We start from the raw sequence: 18,992 nt of genomic DNA on the forward strand, positions 1-18,992 counted from the left end.
GCGGTGACGCGGCTCCCGCCTCGGTGCGGCGGAGGAGCGGGAGGAGCGGCGGCCCCTGCCCGGCCCCGAGCGGGAGGAGAGGTGCGTTACTGTGAGAAACAAGGCAGTATTTGCGGTTTAGTTAAGTTTAATCTGAGTTATTGCGGGTTTTTTTTTTGAAAGTCAGGCAGAATGTCCCTCCGAGAGCAAGTTTTCTGTCAAGTATCGTCTTTAGAGATGATAACGTCTTGTGTTCAGTGTGATCTGTGCTGAACAGAGGGCTCTTCTTCTCTAATCCTCTCTGTTTGCAGCCTCTCCCCATCTCAAATGCAAGGTCAGGCCGAGCTGGCTTCAGAACTGTAAATTAGCAAGACTTTTGACTGTTGTGAAGTTCACAATACCACTAAAACGAGTCCTCGGAAAGGAATAGAATATGCCTTAGATTGCTCTGAAAATTTATACTTGTGTGTAGAAGTGGGAAATCTGTTCTATCCCAGCTCTTGTCTCACTGCACACAAACGGTGAAGATCATTCCCTCATGTTGACGAGGTCTGATAAATGGTGTGTGCTTTTCTGAAACTCCAGATTGAGTCTTAGAGAGTTGATTTGCTGGCATTTTTTGTGTCAGATGCCAGCCTTCCTCCTCACCCCAACCCACAGCCTCTGCTCCACCCTTCCTGTGTGGTTTGTGTACTTTGTGTGAGTGCCATTTGCTTCCACCTTGTGGGCTTGTTGGCTTCACAGGTGATTTTGACAGTTCTCAGTGCATGAAGCTGGTTTCAGAGCAGTTCTGCGTGGGTGGGAGCAGTGTCCATGGTAGTACGCATCTCCTGGGTTCTGCATTCCTGTGGGTACTGGTGGGAGCATTGTAGATGGCCCTTTGGGTAACACGCAGATGCTGTGTTTTGTACGTGCTTTGAACAATGTACATCAAGCACGGCACTGCTAGCTGCTCAAGCGAGGGGATTGTCCTGCTCTGTTCCCACTTGTGCAGCCTCACCTTGAGTGCCATGTGCAGTTTTGGGCACCACAGGATAAAAGGGATCTAAAGCTACTGGAGAGAGTCCAGAGAAGGACACTGAGTTGGTGAAGAGTTTAGAGGGGAAGCAGTATGAGGAGCAGCTGAAGCCACCTGATCTGTTCAGCCTGGAGAAGAGGAAACTGAGGGGAGACCTCATTGCAGTTTACTGCCTCCTCACAAGAGGAGAAGCAGGCACTGAGCTCTTCTCTCTGGTGACCAAGGACAGGACCTGAGGGAATGGCAGGGAGATGTGCCAGGGGAGGGTTAGGTTGGACATTAAGAAAAGGTTCTTCCCCGAGAGGGTGGTAGAGCACTGGAACAGATCCTGGGGAAGCAGTCAGGGCATGGAGCCTGACAATATTCTAGAAGCGTTTGGCCAAGGCCCTCAGCCCCATGGTGTGAATGTTGAGGTGTCCTTTGCAGGGACAGGAGGCAGACTCAATGATCCTTATGGGTCCCTTCCAACTCGGGACATTCTGTGATTCTGTGAATGCCTTAGGAATTGGACTGGAAATTGTGCACAGCATGTTTCATTGCACGTGTGGAATGCAGCAAGTCCCTTAAAGAGGAACGTGAATGCAGAAATGCATGTGGTATTTTCTGGTCTCTGATGAAACACGATGCAGCAAGAAGTTGTTCCTTGCAGGCATGTTTTTCCCTAACATTTGCTTGCATGACTTGCCATGTCATTTCAGTGGCAGGTATTTAAAACAATTTTCTTTCAAATAAGGGCCACATACTGCTTCCTGTAGTGTACAGAACTGTGCTATTCATGTAAAAACCCCCAAACTTGCAGATCGTAAAGCTACTTGAACCTGTTGACAGATAAAGATCTTAAAGATCTTTGTGTGAGACTCTTTTTTTTCATCTAACGAGTGTATTTATGATTCCTTTGACTTTGTTTTTTAGGTTGAAACTACAATATTTAGTCTTAAACCTGCAGCAATGGGTAGAACTTACTTTGTTGAGGAAGCCGTTGGGCAGTATCTTTCAGACCTCAGCACAAAATTAAGGCCTTATGTCACTGGTCTGTTAATAGGGCAGGTAAGTGTGCAACGTGTGAAGTCTGTTCCATTCATTCATGCTAACTGGAGACAACCCCCTAGGGTTTAATTGTCTGGGATAAGTCCATGAATGTCACATTGAGCTTGTGTAGTGCAGGAGGGTGGCACTGACCAGAGGGGACTTCTGTAAAGGGTTTGCAGCGTCAACCAACTACGCAAGTCTCTTAAAATTGTCTTGTGAAAGATGTTCACATGCAGAAAAGAAATTAAAATCTTAAAGATAAACCTTATCACTAAACAACTCTTGAAGGCAAAGGCAAATTCATGAAGGGATTATTTGTATAACAGATTACTGTAAAGTTTAACTGTACCTACTGCAAAGCAGGCCTTTCAGTTACTATGTTACACAGGATATTCTAAGACTTGATATCAACCTCATGGTATATTTGCTTATATTGATGTTCTTGGAAGTGTTCTGCACAAAGAGACTACGTAATTCGGGCTGTTCGAACGCCTCCAAAGGAAGAGCAGAAGGAAGAGAGCATCAGTCCTTCAAAATTGGCATCTGTTGATGAAGAATGGGTAACTACACACGCCAGTCAGGTACTACAGTGGGAGTTATTTAAGGGGGTGGGAGGTACAAAAAGGAAATAAAGACTTAAAAACCAAAATCTCATCCCTTGTGTGCCTTTTTCTCAGAGGAAAGAACCTCCCTAACCAAACTAGGCAGAGATATTTTGAACCAAACTACCTGTATTATTTTCAAAGTTTATGATGAACAGAGACTTGATAAGCTAGAAAATAGGCAAGGTGCTATGCTCTACATTTGAGAGGAACCCATAAGTGAAAATCAGTCTGGCTTACTTTATTTCTTGTTGCATACTTGTCTCATTAGAAAATATTGCTATGTGGGGTTAGTTAGTTGCTCTGATTCCTGTTAATACAAGTTCATTTCTATTTTTAAGGTTTCTAGAATGCTTCCTGGAGGCTTATTAGTTCTTGGTGTATTTATTATTGCAACTCCAGAACTGTCAAAAGAGAGTCAAAATGCTTTGCGCAAGGTAAGGATGCTTCCTGCTGGAAAGACAGGAATATCTTTAGGTGTGGCTGGATAATTTCTATCATTGTCTTTACTATATATGGTTGTTTTCTTGTTGTTTTTTTTTTTCTGAAAGCATGAATATTCTGGTTTGATGTGTGATTTTGAGACTGAAACCTCAGAAATCACCTTCTTGTGGGACTGTACCAGTCTGATTTGCTAATATTCTTTTTCTTGTGATTTTTGTTACTGAAGTAGCAAGTCTTACTGTGTTTGCTGAAAGTAGGTGTTCTAGCATAAGGAAAGTGTTCTCAAGGTTTGTATTAAGCTAAGTCCTTGTAGCACAATTGATAATAATGGTAACACATTACCTTTGAATTGGTAGCTGTTTAGCACAGCTGTCTTTCCAGATCTTCAATCCATAGATACAAAGCTGTAATGATTTTGTAAGGAAAAAAGCATGCAAGTTTAATATGTGAGTGTGTGTTGCTTAGTTCAATTTATAAGGAAGCTGAATTAAGATATCACAAGCAACTTTTGCTTTGAAGTAGTTGCCTATGAACCTTTGTTGAATATTTTGTTAACATGATGTTTTGGTGGCATGTTGTAAGCTGTATTTCCCTTTATACATAATAGCGATATCACTTGGTCTTAGAACTTTAGTGCCAGACTGTTTTCCTGAAATGATAATGAATTATTTTTGTGGAAAAAATCTATAATACTTTTTTAATCTTTAGCTAATCTTCTCAGTGGAAAAGTCCTTGACTAAAAGGCGACTCTGGAAACCCGCGGACGAGGAGGTCTCAGACAGAGCAGCTCTTCAAATTTGTTCTGCTACAAAGAAGTATCCTTTATAAGCAAGGTTTATTGAGTGAGCCTGCTACCCCCAGCAGCTGTTTGGGTTCAGGCATAGATCAGGAAGCTGTAACCATGAAGTTTTCTGATTAAGTAAGACTATTGACCCTCCTATCCACGCAAGGTTTCCATCATTTCTTACTGTTTGATATATATGTGTAGTAGTATCAAATTCTGCTTTCCCTGGTCAGTTTTGGTTTGCATAAATTGAAGAAAATATCTAATGTGCTGTGTAGCTTCTTGAGCTTGCATTTACCAGTGAGATTTCCATGGAAGTGAGGAGCTAGCGGGCATGTGGCATCTGTACTAGTGCTGCAGAAGAATGCTGCTCTGTCGATAATAAAATAATACAAGGAGGGAAAGGAAAGTTTTTCATTAGAGAGGTAAGAGAGGAAAGGACAAACTGCAAACTGGTGCATTGGTGTTCTCCATTTGAATAGCTATTGATCTTAATATGTTTGTAAGAGATGGGACAGCATCACTGTGGTAGCTGGAGTTTACAGTCAAATGCTTTTCCACTTCTTTACATTAATGAAATGTGGAAACTTCCTTCAGAGCATAAAGTAGCTCAACAAAGAAGTTAAGTAAAGGACGAAGTTAATGGCAAATTGTTCTTACTAGTTTTTTTTTTTATTTTTCACTGGATCTTTTTCTTTAAGTAGCAAAGAGTAGTTTGCCGAACCTATGATGTACAAGATCCAAAGGTAAGCTTGTCATCCTGTGTGTTGTGTGCAGCTTTTAATGTGTGACAAGTAATTTTTCAGTGAGTTATACGATGTTTCATACAGATGCTTTATTACTTCTTTCTGCCGTCAGAGTTCAGCTAAACCAGCAGACTGGAAATATCAGAGTGCTCTCTCTGCTTCCTGGTTAGCTTTGGACTGCACAGTAAATGTTAATATTCACATTCCACTTCTTGCTACTTCACCAAACCATGACCTGGAGAAGAACACCAAGGTAACTGCCCAGCTGCACCAGTTGTGTATCTGGTCTCTACACTACTTTTTCTATTGAAAATCAAATGAGAGAGAAAGATTTGAATAGTGTGAGTAGACAAGTAGGTGTAATCAGCGGAGAATTTTGGTAGTTAATCTTTTAAAGGTCACAGGAAGTTACTGTGAAGCGTTCATGGTATGGAAGTACTGGTAGCTTTTCTTCTGCTATCCTTGGTGTGGGCGGTTTCCATTGCTCAAACTTATTTAGCAATTGTCATGAGTATTTCAGCTGAAATCTTTTCTGCTTCACCTAGTGAAAGGTCACATCCAATTAGAACAGAGGTATGGGGTGCTTGTAATATGAATTGACTTTGAATTGACTGCATCCCTCTCTACCAAAGTCACATCCCTGGCGTAGCGCTTCAGTATTTTGAAATTCTCGTTTCTTAATGGATATATTCTTAAGGTTTTGGATTTAACATTTAGCTTTGGACAAACATAAAGACAGATTTTTCAGAGACTTAAACTCTCAAAGTAACTGTTGAAATGTATATTTCTTTAATTTTCAACACAATACTGTTCAACTCTTCTAGTGAAATTCTCTTTCCTCTCTCTTATGAGATTTTTGGGGTTTTGCTTTTTTAAAGAATGGATTAAATCGATGGTCAAAACAAATAGAAGACAGTGTTTTTCTGATCAATGGACAAGTGAAGGATGGTGATGCAGAACTGCTGGAAGGGCAGGTGAGTACCAAACTGCAAGAAATTTAGCTTTGACAGATGGATAGTTGGAACCTCCAGCACTGTCTGACACATCTTCTGTACAGTACTTGTTCATTTAATGGGTTCCTTTCAGGTAACTGGTGAGCACATCTACTTGTGTTCCTATCTTCATTGCTGCAAATTACGTCTTTTTCCTCTGTCAATACCAACACAATAATCATATGTGAAGTCTGACTAAAAATTTTTCCACACGATGTCTCCTTGTAAAAGAATGCGAATAAGGTGTGAAGGTAGACGATGAGATTTCTAGGACCTATGCACGTATAAACATTTAACAGAGAGTGCAAACACATTGTTTGACTGATGCATTTATCTCTCCTTTTATTTTTTTTAATTATATTCTCATGGCTGTTTTCTCCGTGCCATATTTCTCTCTTAAAAGCTGTTAACCAGGCACTTCTTATGCCATAGCGAGGAGATTTTGGTTCAGGGAGATTTTTTCTTTTTCCTGTTTTGTAACTCACACACTTTTTCTTCTCCTCAGAAAAAGTTAAAAGGAAATACTCAACCCAGCACTCAGTTCTCTGATGTCAAAGTTCTGACACAGTTGGTAAGTATTTAGTGGTTTGTAAAGGATAAACTCTCTGTTATCTTTTTACTTCCTCGTGGATATTGACTGTGACACTGGACCTATTTGCATATTTTGTCTGTTTGGAAAGTCTCATGCTATGTTAACTGCGTTGTCAAGGAGTTGCACAGTACAGCTGTGAGGAGTATGTGAGAAATTGGTTGTAGGAATGAAATCCTGCAAACTAATTAATTTATAGTAGCATACCTGTGTGTGCTGCATTTGTTGATTTCAAGGTGACATTTCATAGAATCACCAGGTTGGAAGAGACCCACCGGATCATCAAGTCCAACCATTCCTATCAATCACTAAACCATGCCCCTCAGTGCCTCGTCCACCCGTCCCTTAAACACCTTCAGGGAAGGTGACTCAACCACCTCCCTGGGCAGCCTGTTCCAGTGCCCAATGACCCTTTCCGTAAAAAATTTTTTCCTAACGTCCAGCCTAAACCTCCCCTGGTGGAGCTTGAGGCCATTCCCTCTCGTCCTGTCCCCTGTCACTTGGGAGAAGAGCCCAGCACCCTCCTCTCCACAACCTCCTTTCAGGTAGTTGTAGAGAGCAATGAGGTCTCCCCTCAGCCTCCTCTTCTCCAGGCTAAACAACCCATTTTCATCATTCAGAAGTTCAGTATTGCCCCTCTGCTTGCCCTTCCCACTGCTAGCTATGGGCATTTACTTGGATACTTTTGTCAAAACTCAGTCACTGGCCTTGGATTAAGGTACAGATCCTGTGAGCTGAATCATAGTCTCGAGCTGTTAGGTCTGTGTCAGGAGTTTCCTCACTACTGGAGGTTATGCCCACTTGAACCCTGATTTCGGGGGCTTTTCCTGAAGTCGAGATGTTTCTAGGCATTGTTTTGTGGGCTTCTTGCACAGCACTGACCGTCCTGTTTTGTCACGTGGTTCCTGCTTTCTCTAAATTTATGTTTAGCAAAACTTTTAGAAATTTATAAAATGCCATTTTAAAGACTTAATGAGTATCTGTGCCTTTTGTTGTGACATTGTTCCAGTGGTTAATGGCCTCAAAGAATCATAAAACGGTTTGAGGTGGAAGGGACCTTAAAGATCATCTAATTCCAACCCCCCTGCCATGGGCAGGGACACCTCCTACTGGATCAGGCTGCCCAAGGCCCATCCAACCTGGCCTTGAACACCTCCAGGGATGGGGCAGCCACAGCTTCGCTGAACAGGAAAGGACACTTTTTTATTTTGGCGGGGGTAGTTTATGCATTCCCGTGTTTCCAGGTGTTGTGTTCAGGTGCTTCATACAGCACACTTGCTGTGATAATTAGGGTAAATATTTCAAGGCAACAGATTGATACTGTTCTCAATGTGACCCGATTTGTAACTGAGTGCTAACAAAAGGGATGACTTTTGGGTTACTGTAGGCTATGCTGACCGTGTAGTAAACGTACAAACTTCATTGTTTAAAAGAAATAACCTTTAAAAGTAAATAATTTCCCCTAGTTGAAAACTAGAAGGATTTTCAGTCTTAACTAACAAAACTAGACTATGTGTAAACATCTCAAGGTATGCTGTTAATTTCCTAGCTCTGTTTTTTGTTACTCATGCTCAAGTGCCTTGGTAACAAGATAAAACTGAAATGTTTATTTTTCAGTCCCAGGGTTCAAGTCCTAGATCAACAGCTACAGTCCAGGTCTGCAGTGGTTCCATAAATCTCCGAGGTGCTGTGAAATGCAGAGCCTACGTACATAACAACAAGCCAAAAGTTAAAGAAGCTGTTCAGGTAGTGGACAGGTTGTTAGTGCTTCAGAAAAGATTTTCTGCAACGCATGAAATTTGTCATACTGCTTTTTCTTTGCTGAAATGACATGGTCTAAGCTGGGGTTAGGATGTTCATCCCCTTGAACACGGGGATTGTTTTAGGAACCGTCCGTGTGCGTGTGTGTTGGGTTCAGATCCCTTTTCACCTCTAGAAGATGGGTCTCCTCTTGGTAAGGCTGTTCTCTGGTGAACCTTTGCACAAATTGTCACTGTAACCAGGCTTTGAAGACTTTTCCTAGTTAACAAAACTTTACAGGCTGTTTTTCGATGTTAGAGGGAAAACACAGATCTATTTGTTCAGTGATTTCCCCCATTTCATACTGAGTCAATATATTGTGATTAATTTTCTTTGTCTTCAATGTTAACGTCTAGATGTTGTCAGTTCTTATTCTAACAGTGCTAAAATTTTCCTCACCTTTTCATATGCTTTTCCTTTTTTGATTTTCATTCTTTTGATGTTGCCTTCCCTTGATTGGACTTCAAAAAAAGTCTTTCTAAGGTTTTTATTTTCTGTGAAAAACTGTTCTTTCAACATGGGTTAAACCTAGAGGGGCTTTTGTTCTTTCTTAATAGACAAAAATTTTGCAAATGCTTTTTATGTTATTTATGGTTTTGCTTTGTCCTTGCAGGCTTTGAAAAGAGACATAATAAACACATTGAGTGATCGGTGTGAAATACTGTTCGAAGATCTGATCATAAATGAAGGACCTCACAAAAAAAGTAGGTGGAAAAAAACAAACCTGCTTACATTTGCAGTGAAATTTGGTTGTTGTAGGGAATTCTGCTGATGTATTGAAGTTACAGCATGGTTAGAGCAGAATAAAAAGCAAATGGCAGAATTTGTTTGGCAACCTTGATTTTTCTTAAATCCAGGGAATTCTTGTCGAGTTTGGATATGTTCTTTAGCATCACAGCTTTCATCACAAGTTTGTTTTCAGTTCTCATGACCACAAAATGCAATTTCATCTTCTTTGTCACTGATTGGAAATTTTGTAAGTTTTAAAACCTCTGTAGTTGAAATTCCTGTCACTGAAGGGGTAACTGTGACTTGCGCATTTGAAATTTTGGGATTTTTAAATGATTGTATGGTATTTGTATTAATACTGCAGTGTGTTCGAAGTTGGTAGGATTAAAAGAACCAGCTGGATATGGCCTTCCATGTTTTTGTATCACTTGTGTTATGAACGCTAGCTCTGAAGTTCAGTAGTTCATATCCATTAAATTAAATGTCTTTTTATGTGGTGAATAGGCTGTGAGGAAGTGTCTTGTTGGGTTTTTTTTAACTAAGTGTACAAATATCATTGTGTTGTCTCTGCCCCCTGAACTTATTTCTCTTCATCAGATACTATTTTACAGGCTTTGTGTCTTTTAGATAAATGGATCTTATTTCTGCTTCATGAAGAATTGCTGGATTGCATTAGGTTGTCTCTAACAGAGCACCACGCAGTGGCTGCGTCACAATGCAGATTGATCTGGTGAAAATCAAACTTCCTATCATGATTGTATTCCAATACCTGAAGGGGCTACAAGAAAGCTGGAGAGGGACTCTTCACAAAGGCTTGGAGTGACAGGGTGAGGGGCAATGGGTATAAACTGGAGAGGAGCAGATTTAGACTAGACAGAAGGAGGAATTTCTTCACCATGAGGGTGGTGAGGCCCTGGCCCAGGTTGCCCAGGAATTGTGTGGCTGCCCCATCCCTGGAGGTGTTCAAGGCCAGGTTGGATGGGGCTTGGAGACCCTGATCCAGTGGGAGGTGTCCCGGCCCATGGCAGGGCGTGGAACTGGATGATCTTTGAGGTCCCTTCCAACCCAAACTATTCTATGAATCTTTTCTATTCTGTGATTCTATAATTATAAACCGAAGGGTTGTATTCTGAGACCGGGTCTCCTGGCTCACACTGGGTGATTCTTTAAACTTCTTTGAGTCAGTGCAATGTTTTTTGGTTTTTTTTATTTTTACAAACACCAATTGGAAGATTTTATCTAATGGAAAGCCTTTTGAAAGATACTCTGGTAGTGATGTTAGAAAACATAGAAAAGAAATGCAAACAGGTTGATTGTGTAATAAAATTTATTCCTTTGCAGAATTGCCATCTGCTTTAGGATAATACGATTTGTTTGGGGGTTAACCAGCTTTATCTAGCCTACATGGTTTGAACTTGTTTTCAGTTGTGTGCAGTTTTCCATTTCCTCTTTAGGAGGCGCCTGTAGCTTGTTGTTTGAAGTACAGTGTAACGCAGCCAAGGGTTTGCAATCCTCTGTGGTGTTGAAATTGTGTGCTGCTCCAAGCACATTCTTATCTGCTGTCTTTCCCAGCATCCATTTGCTTGTCATCCTAATCATGGAAAAAGGTCTGGGTAACATTTTATGGTCTGTTTTAGAGTTGTCTCAGGTATTTCTGGAGAGATTAATGTAAGAACGTAAATCAACATAATAGCAGCCACAACTTGCATAAAATGGTAACGACTAAAGAAGCCATGCCTGAAAGGAGGATTTTTACATAGAAGCCTTGAGCAGTTCTTTTGCAATAGCTTTATCTTTTGGCCAGAGATTAATGAGAAGTCTTACAACAAATGGCAAGGGTTTTATTTGAATGGTATTTTTTTCCCCTCTTTTCTTTTAGATTTTGAGAGGGAATATCACGTCTTACCTCAGAGACTGTTTGTCCCTGTCCCTGGATCCAGTGTGATGCTCAGTGATTATAAGTTTGGTGATGAGGCCGCTGGAGAAATTCAGGAACGTTTTGTTGAGATGTTGGATCAGTCTGTGCAGGCTGAAGATATCCACGTAGCAGAGGAGATGAACACAGGTAAATATCGCAGCTGAGGACCAGGGTGGACTGCATCATGGGTTATGAAAGTGTTGACTAATGGCATAGCCAGTTTTATCCAGCTATGGATAAGCTTAAAGCTGGCTTACTTCATATCAGTGCCTAAGGGTTTGTATTAGTGTAATAACAGCTTAAATATATTTGTGAAAAACAGTAAGGGTTTTTGCAGTTTCTGTGGTTGGCTTGTAACAGACCTCTCCCCTCTCAAATATTCTGCTCTTTCCCTGCATTATCTGCGCAGCCGTGGTTGCAGTTCATGAAATGCATGTTTAAACAAGATTTGCATGAATTACACTGCATGAGTTAGAAGTGATTCTATTATTGGCCAATAAACGGTGAGAAAATCCTGTGAAGCTTTACATTTGAGTGACTTTTTCTGTAGTTCAGCTTTGTTAGAGCTGAGTGGTTTTGCTACTACTTAGAATGTTTTGGAATAAGTAGTTGAGTGCTTAAATCTATTGGTTTTTCACTACGTGTTTAAAAATTCTTTAAAAATGCTATCAGCAAAAAATATATGTAGATTAATGTGTTTTTCAGGAAGTTGTAATGCTAAAACCTGACTTTTTCAAGAATACAAAGTACCTTTCTTTGTTCTGAGTGTTTTAATTTATATATCAAATGCAGTGCCCAAACCTGAAGTTTTACAATTCACCCCAAACAGAAAGAAAATCGAGAGAGCTTTTAATTTTCTACTGGATGTCATATAAGTTTATGATCTCATTATGAGATTGTTATATTCCTTTTAATACAGATATTTTGCTGAGATCTAGTTACCGACTTGCTTTTTCTGAATGTTTGTGGTTTATATTGTTTCCTGTTGTGTTTTTTTTCCCCATGTGACTTTGATTTCAGTGTAGGAGTCAAATCTGTTGTTGAAATGAATCTAATAATACTTTGTGAGATCTTATAGAAGATATTTCATAGAATAGTTAGGGTTGGAAGGCACCTTAAAAGATCATCCAGTTCCAACCCCTCTGCGATGGGCAGGGACACCTCCCACTTGACAAGGCTGCTCAATCCCCCATTCCTCCCCTTTCTACCCCCATCAACATGAATAGGAGCTGCAGGTTATAGTTTTAAATTTTTTAAAATTTATGCTGATTCCCAGATAAGAATTGTGAGCGCTTTTTGGTGTTGGTATTTAGGGACAAAAATGGGAAATGTATCCAGGAGCTTGCAGCATAGTGCAAACTCTGATTACTGATGTTCTGCTTGACCTGCTGGTTTACTTGGGGGGGGGGGGGGCGTTGAGTTTCTTAATTTCAGAGCTAACCATAAATTCTTACATCTTTCTGAATTAATCAGTTTTCCCCAGACTTTACCTAACCCTGTTAGCTCTGAATCTGACTCATTATTTTGAGAAGTAAAAGACATACACAGCTCAAGAACATCAAGAGAAATAAGAAAACAAATAAAAATCTCTCTTGCTTTGTAAAAGTAACTTTAATAATCTTAAAGCTAATTAACACTGAGCTTTAAGAAGTAGTATCACATAGGGAAGCAAATTAATATTGTTGTAGCATTGGAGTTTGGTGTGGGAGGAAGAGAGGTGGTTCTGTTAGGTTTATTGCTTATGTAAGGATGTGTGATTGGGAGAGGGAAGAAAGCACGATTAGACAAACAGTGATGCATCATAAAGATTTGATGCCAATAATACATATGTCGTGATGTCCAGATAGCTCACAAAATGAGTTTGTAACTTGCTGAAAATAGCTCGGTGTGTGGGATTGATTTTCTTAAAGCCTGTGCATGGAAGAGGAGGGGGGAGAAACACACAGAGGATTGTGGAAATACCCAAGAGACTGGCTTTGTCTCAGGGAACATCTTAAAGTTTGTCTGTAGAATGTGTTGTGTTCATAGTGATGAGAGTAATACAGCTATCGGCACAATGCTCTTTGATTCTGCTAGTTATTGTTATGGCGTAATTAGGTTGTGGTTTGTTAAAATCGCAGGTTATATATGCACATTTATTAACACCGGGAAGGCTTTTTCGGAAATTAGTTCTGGAATCCCCAACATAAGAAGGATATGGAACTGTTGGAATGGGTCCAGAGGAGGCCATGGAGATGATCTAAGGGCTGGAGTATCTGTGCTGTGAAGACAGGCTGAGAGAGTTGGGGTTGTTCAGCCTGGAGAAGAGAAGGAGACCATAGAGCAGCTTCCAGTACTGAAAGAGGGGCTCCAGGAAAGCTGGAGAGGGATGTTTTACAAAGGCCTGGAGTGATAGGACAAGGGGGAATGGCTTTAAATTGGAAGGAGGAAGATTTAGACTAGACATTAGGAAGGAACTCTTTATGATGGGGGTTGGGGAGGCCCTGGCTAGGTTGCCCAGGGAAGCTGTGGCTGCCCCATCCCTGGAGGTGTTCAAGGCCAGGTTGGGTGGGATCTTGGACAACTAAATCCAGTGGGACGTGCCCTGCCCATGGCAGGGGAGTTGGAACTGGATGATCTTTAAGGTAACCTTTCCAACCCAAACCATTCTGTGATTCAATGATTCTATGAAATGTCTCAGTATTGCTGCAAACATGTTTTTGTGCCATAGTGTGAATTAGGGGTTTCCCTTGTGTGAAAGCTTTTTCCATGTGTCATTCCAATTCAGGTAGCATTTGGTGTTTCTCAGGGCTTGGCATTGTCTTTATTAACTCAGTAATGGTATAAAAACTGGTTTGTAGTGAATTTTGACATCAACCATTCTGTTTGTATGGGAATTCCTGTGGTCTTAGGCTGCAACCTTGAACTAACTGCAAATGCTGTTGATGGTGAAGTTCCAAGGAAAGTTTGCTGATAAAAAGAATTGTTTAAAATTCAATAACATGAGCAGGCTTTTCAAATAATTTCTTTTTTGTTGTTGTTACTCTTTAAAATATGTGCTTGAGAAGAAGATGATCTAGTCACTGTGGACAAAAGGCTTATTTTTTTAGCAGCTTTTAGTCAAAACGTATAAAAGAAAGGTATTTTGAGAAGGTTGGGTTTATGTGCTTCCTTAGTCTGGCCTCTGTTGCTGTCTCCTACACTTCATTCTCTTGATTACTTGCACAGTCCTCCAGTGAGGGCACTACTGGTCACGCTTTAAAAGTGACATCGCAAATAAAAAGTAAAACCAGACCTGTTTATGATTGAAAGCTCTAAATGGCTCTAACACTGCAATTCCAAGGTATTTGGTACTTTAATACAGGCAGTTGAAAGCTCAGCATTTATGGTTGGCTTTACTCAATCCCTGCTCTTCCTCGGTGGGGAAGTAGAAGCGGAGTTGTGCAGGTGAACAAAAATAAGATTGCTGTAATCACTTTCCATCTTTGTCAGCAAATCGAAGCATTAATGAAGAATTGAGGAATTATTTAGTTGGTACTAGAAAGCATCGGCTTTTGAAAACTCTGTGATTTATACCACAGCTGCCTCAAATGCAAATCTTTCGTAACTTAATGGCATAAATGCCTTTGGTAACTAAATAGCTCAAGGTCTTTCTTTCTTTCTCTTCTCCCCCTCTACCCTGCATGAGAGAGCCTTGGTGTGCAGCCTGAGGGGTTACCGTCAGAAAAGAGCATCAGTTCTTATGAAGGTACAAAGAAACATTAAGTTTGAGGGCACAAACTGTCCTACTTGCTCATCAGAACAAAAGTGGAAAGAAACCATCTGGATCTAGACTTCAGAGGTGACCCAGGGAATGTGGTCAGTTGCCTTAAAAGTGATATTCTAGGGAACTGAAAAATGTTAAGCAGTTTGGAGAGGATGCGGTGCTCTCACTGTGCTACTTAAGGTATTAAGAAAGCTATTTCGCAACAATTAGTAGTTCACTTATCCTAGTTGAAGATTTCAGCTTGTATTTTAGGCAGAGGAGGCTGTGTTTTCCTTTTCGCAATAAAAATAATGATGAAACTATGGGCTCATTCTGGACCAGTGGCCTTCAGAGAGAGGTGATAATTTCTCTTCAGAAAAGCACCACTTGTGCTGAAGTGTTGTCCTTAGTTTTATTTCCTGTGTATGTGCAGCTTGCAGAGAGATCTCAAAGCTGTGTTTATTCATAATATATGCAGATGTTTGTGGGTTTATATATCTTGCTATCCTGTTAAGTGTCGTATCGGAGAGTTATTAATTCCTCTGCTGTCATCCATCCTGTTCAAAGTCGGTGGGTTCAGGGATGAAAATAGCTAAGGACAGGTCCTAAATGTCTGGTTTGAGTGCTTTGTGTAACAGCAGATCTTGTGCAAGTTCGACTTGAGATTTTGAAGACAGTCATGAATATGACTCATCTTAGATGACAGAAACAACCTTTCTGATCACACATCTAGATTATACAAAGTTAATGATATGATAGAGAAAGTACTTTTCCATGAATCATCTTCATATGAATCATCAAGGGATGTGCCTGGTTACTCAACTGAATAATTTGTAATTTATAGGTGATTGACAACCACGCTCTGGAAGTAGGAGGTCTGTTTTAATTTAAGTTGGTATTCCATAGACTGCTGAAACTTGATATCTGGTACTGTTGTGGGTTTTCCTTCTGCATCTTCTCAAAAAGAACAATCTTTTTCTTATCTCAGTGAGCCCATTGTGTTCTTTCCGAAGGCATCAGATCTCACTGCAATAGCACAAACACTTTGTCCTACTCTTTACTTGTCCCAAAGATATCTGTTGTAGAAGCTACTGAATTGTCAGAAGTTCTGATTGCCAGTGATTCCTTAGCAAACTGTGCTGGGAACAGGAAGGAAAATTGAAGACTTTTGGCCCACCACCCTCAAGTAGCTTTATCACTGAGCTGTGTAGCCGAAAGCACGGGTGTTCTTTGTGGGACAAATGAACAGGTTCAGCTAGAGGACTCAAGATTAATCCCCTTCATTCTCTCCTCCTCCTCTCTAACAAGCTGGATATAGCCAAGTGATTAGGGGAATCTTTGGAAAGGAAATAGCTATGGGTTTGAATCCCATCAGTCTGAAAATAGTCAAGCACTCTCACATCCTGGCTGAGCAGTCTAAGGATTTAGTAATTGTTCCAAATGGGAATGTGTCCTCTATGCCTGCTCTGAAAGTGTGTTGTTAAGAGATCTTTAAAAAGGAATTTCTGTACTTTGAAAAAAAAGCCTTTGTGGCTGCTGGATGGGGAAAGGATGCTTCGCTCATTCTTTTATTGGCAGGGGGGGTTTGCATGTAACCTGAACTGTGGACAAATGGCTTTAAAGGGCGAACTTTGATCTTGGAAGGTGGTTTGCTTTTGATGATTCCCTCTCACAGTAGTCATATTCTCCCTAGGTTATGTAAAGGGGGTTGGATATGTTATTCTGAAAGCAGGATGTGGAAAATGGAGTTTTGGATGAGGAGCTCCTTCGCAAATATATTTTTTCCTCTTTGTTTCTGCTCTTCCAGCCATATAGAATTGTTTAGTACTAGACTGTTGCTACTCTATTTTCTCTACTGTGATAAACACTTTTTTTTCTACCATAAATGTACTCTTTATAAAGTTGGTGTGAAATTCTTGGCCTTTTGCATTAACTTAACTGTAAAACACAACTGTTATCCTTTCATGTAGTATTTATTTCTTCACTTGATTTCCATGCAGTTGATATTTGTCCAGTTACTGACAATGTGGATGACACACCGCAGAAACAACTGACAAAAGCAACATTGCTGCTGAAACTTCAACAAAATATGGGTACGTTGGCCATCCAGAAACTACAACGGGCCCTTTCAGTGCTGTTAGGTTCCATGGAACTATTAATAAACTGGTGAGATTAAAAATCTGCTGCTAGCTTAATACAGCTGCTTTTCTAAAGCAAGTCACCATTTCAGTGTTGTTGGTGCAGGGAGTTTCTGGGGAGGGAAGAAAGAAACAGCCCAAGTTTGAACAAAACCAGCGTTTGCACTCATTCAGCCTACAAGTGAATACAAAAGGCTCGTGTAGGTTGCTTGCTTTTTTGGAGAGCCACCACTTCTATAATTCTGTACTTAAATAACACAGTGGAATGGCTTTGTGAAGTAGGCATCCATAAATCGGCTAGTGACTCACTAATCGTCTTCCAAAGCTGACGCATACATATGGGCTTGGGTGCTAATTGTCAGCCGCAATAATTCAGGGAACACCAGCCACAGAACTCCTTTCACATACGGCTTCTCTGTGGTACTGGTTTATCCAACTCTCATGTATCTCTGTCTGCACTCAGCGCTCTCTTTGCTATAAGCTTTGGCTGTATTAAAATACAGTTATGCTTTAGTTAACAAAACAGTAACTTGTGTTTTTTTTAACTCTTAGAAGTAGAACATAGCGACTGGCAGATTAAAGAGCAGTAGCAGGAAATGTGTGTTTGCTTTGTATGTAAAAATGTTTTCCTTTGAATCATCAGTCAGTTATTTTGGGTTTTGTGTGTTGCCTCCTCAGCCACATCAGTAATGAGTGTGTTAATCAAGAGGAAAATGACTGCTGTGCCACAAAGAGGCTGACAGAATAGATGTAATGCCACACAGAAGAGAAAAACTTAATAGCTTTTGTTTCTTAAAATTTAACATTTGTGTTGTTTTACTTACTCTGATTAAGCAGCAGTGCAGGGTCAGTGCATGAGTTTATAGGCCAGGACATGGCCTATAAACTACAAGAGTCAACTGGACTACTCTGCAGTCAGCTAGATTTCTGAAAGGATCCTGCTCTGATTAGAAATGTTGTTTGGAGCTTTTATAATTCAGATATTGGACATTATACCTTTGGATCTGGGCTTAGCAGTGGTAGATGGGGTTTGAGGTGGTTCTTATTGTTTCTCCTCCTGCTTCTCGTTCACCTTGCCCTTGCCCTCCACACCCTTGCTGCTGATGACTGTGCTGCCCTTGCCGCTCACCCAGTGCGTTTCCTTTGTTATTTCAGGTGTGGTACTAGCAGCTGCTGTTGCTGTCTTTGCATCGGTCTTCTCTTTCAATTACTTCAGTGATTAAACTCAAGCAACCGGAGCTTCCTGGAAGTGTTGGCCAGTTACAAGGTGGAAACATCTGGGTTTAATATATTAGTGATTAAGAACTAAATATCACCAATTAGATGTGCAATATAAATTGTAATGATAGGCTCAGTTACCTTCTTCCAGCATGCACTTACTGTATCAAGTAGGGTCACATGGTTACAGTATTCTTCTCCTGGTGTTTTTCAGACTAGTGGAAGGACTAGCATAGTTACCTGCTATGACAGTTCTTGCTTTAAGGGTTCCTTTGCTAAGAGAAATCTCATTCCATTAAAGTTATTTGGGGAAAAATTAGATTTAATGAATCCAACATTTCACCATATGCATTGTTTTAAGTTATGCTGGTTAGCTAGGATAGTAGGTATACAAATAGTTTCTAGTAGTTTCAAGATGAGACCAATTCAGCATGTAAATGTAATACCTGGAGAACTCGGAAATTTAGAGATGTGTATATGCCACCTCTTACCTGACAACTCTTGAGGATTTCTCTGTCCAGCTCCAATTCAATCATCACTCTCTTGGTATGCTGTCGTTTTCAGCTGCACCTAGGCAGCCCGTGAGATTGTCTTGTAAATACATGCAAGTTGTCAAAATTGTTTGCTAATCAGGATTTTCAGACTGTAAACAGATCCCTTTCCATTATGGGATGTTCTTCTGGGCGATAACATTACCGTTTACTTGCCGTGACGAGAGCAGAAGAGAAGAATTCTAGTAACTCATATACGCAATGTGATGTTTACTTGGATCTGAACTACAATAGAAAAGAATTCCAGATTTTAGGGCATTTTAATGCCACTGCATATGTCTTTTTTGTATAAAGGCACGTCAGTTCTAAAGTATAATCAAGGATGTACTGGGATACTTTTAATAAAAGGCGACTATGGGAAAGAAATCTCAAGTACTGCTGCCTCATCTTGTCTATTCTGTTTTCACATTTGGAAAAAGATCTGCTCTTAGTATTGTACCAATATTTTTGGGACACAGCGTTGATCTTTTGTGCTCAGTGTTGCTCAAGAGGAAAGTGAATGTTGTGATGGAGACTGCTTTGTGGATGGGTTTTCTTGATATTTTATTTATTCTGTGCAAACAGTGGAACCTATAGGAATTACATGGAATTACGGAGAAGCAGCTGATTCCAGGGGAGACTGAGTACTGTCCATAAAAGAAGATGGATTTTGTAACATGCTTCAAAATATGGCAGTTAACATGTAGATATTTCTGCCCAAGGGTAGAATGCAGCCTTCAGGTTTGCAGTGT

At 40.4% G+C, this 18,992-nt stretch overlaps 1 protein-coding gene across 1 annotated transcript; it reads left to right on the forward strand.

The window, feature by feature from the left end:
• The first annotated feature begins 8 nt into the window (after nt 1-8).
• Nucleotides 9-18,636, forward strand: ODR4 (odr-4 GPCR localization factor homolog). Its single transcript, XM_069862357.1, has 14 exons — nt 9-81; nt 1,910-2,044; nt 2,476-2,607; nt 2,970-3,065; nt 3,781-3,887; nt 4,566-4,602; nt 4,715-4,855; nt 5,481-5,576; nt 6,100-6,165; nt 7,801-7,929; nt 8,597-8,687; nt 10,592-10,777; nt 16,355-16,447; nt 17,648-18,636. The coding sequence occupies exons 2-14, from the start codon at nt 1,946-1,948 to the stop codon at nt 17,713-17,715; spliced, it is 1,341 nt and encodes a 446-aa protein (XP_069718458.1). The 5' UTR covers nt 9-81; nt 1,910-1,945; the 3' UTR covers nt 17,716-18,636.
• The last annotated feature ends 356 nt before the right edge of the window (nt 18,637-18,992 follow it).

Source organism: Phaenicophaeus curvirostris, chromosome 8, assembly GCF_032191515.1.
Source record: "Phaenicophaeus curvirostris isolate KB17595 chromosome 8, BPBGC_Pcur_1.0, whole genome shotgun sequence".
NCBI lineage: Eukaryota > Metazoa > Chordata > Aves > Cuculiformes > Cuculidae > Phaenicophaeus > Phaenicophaeus curvirostris.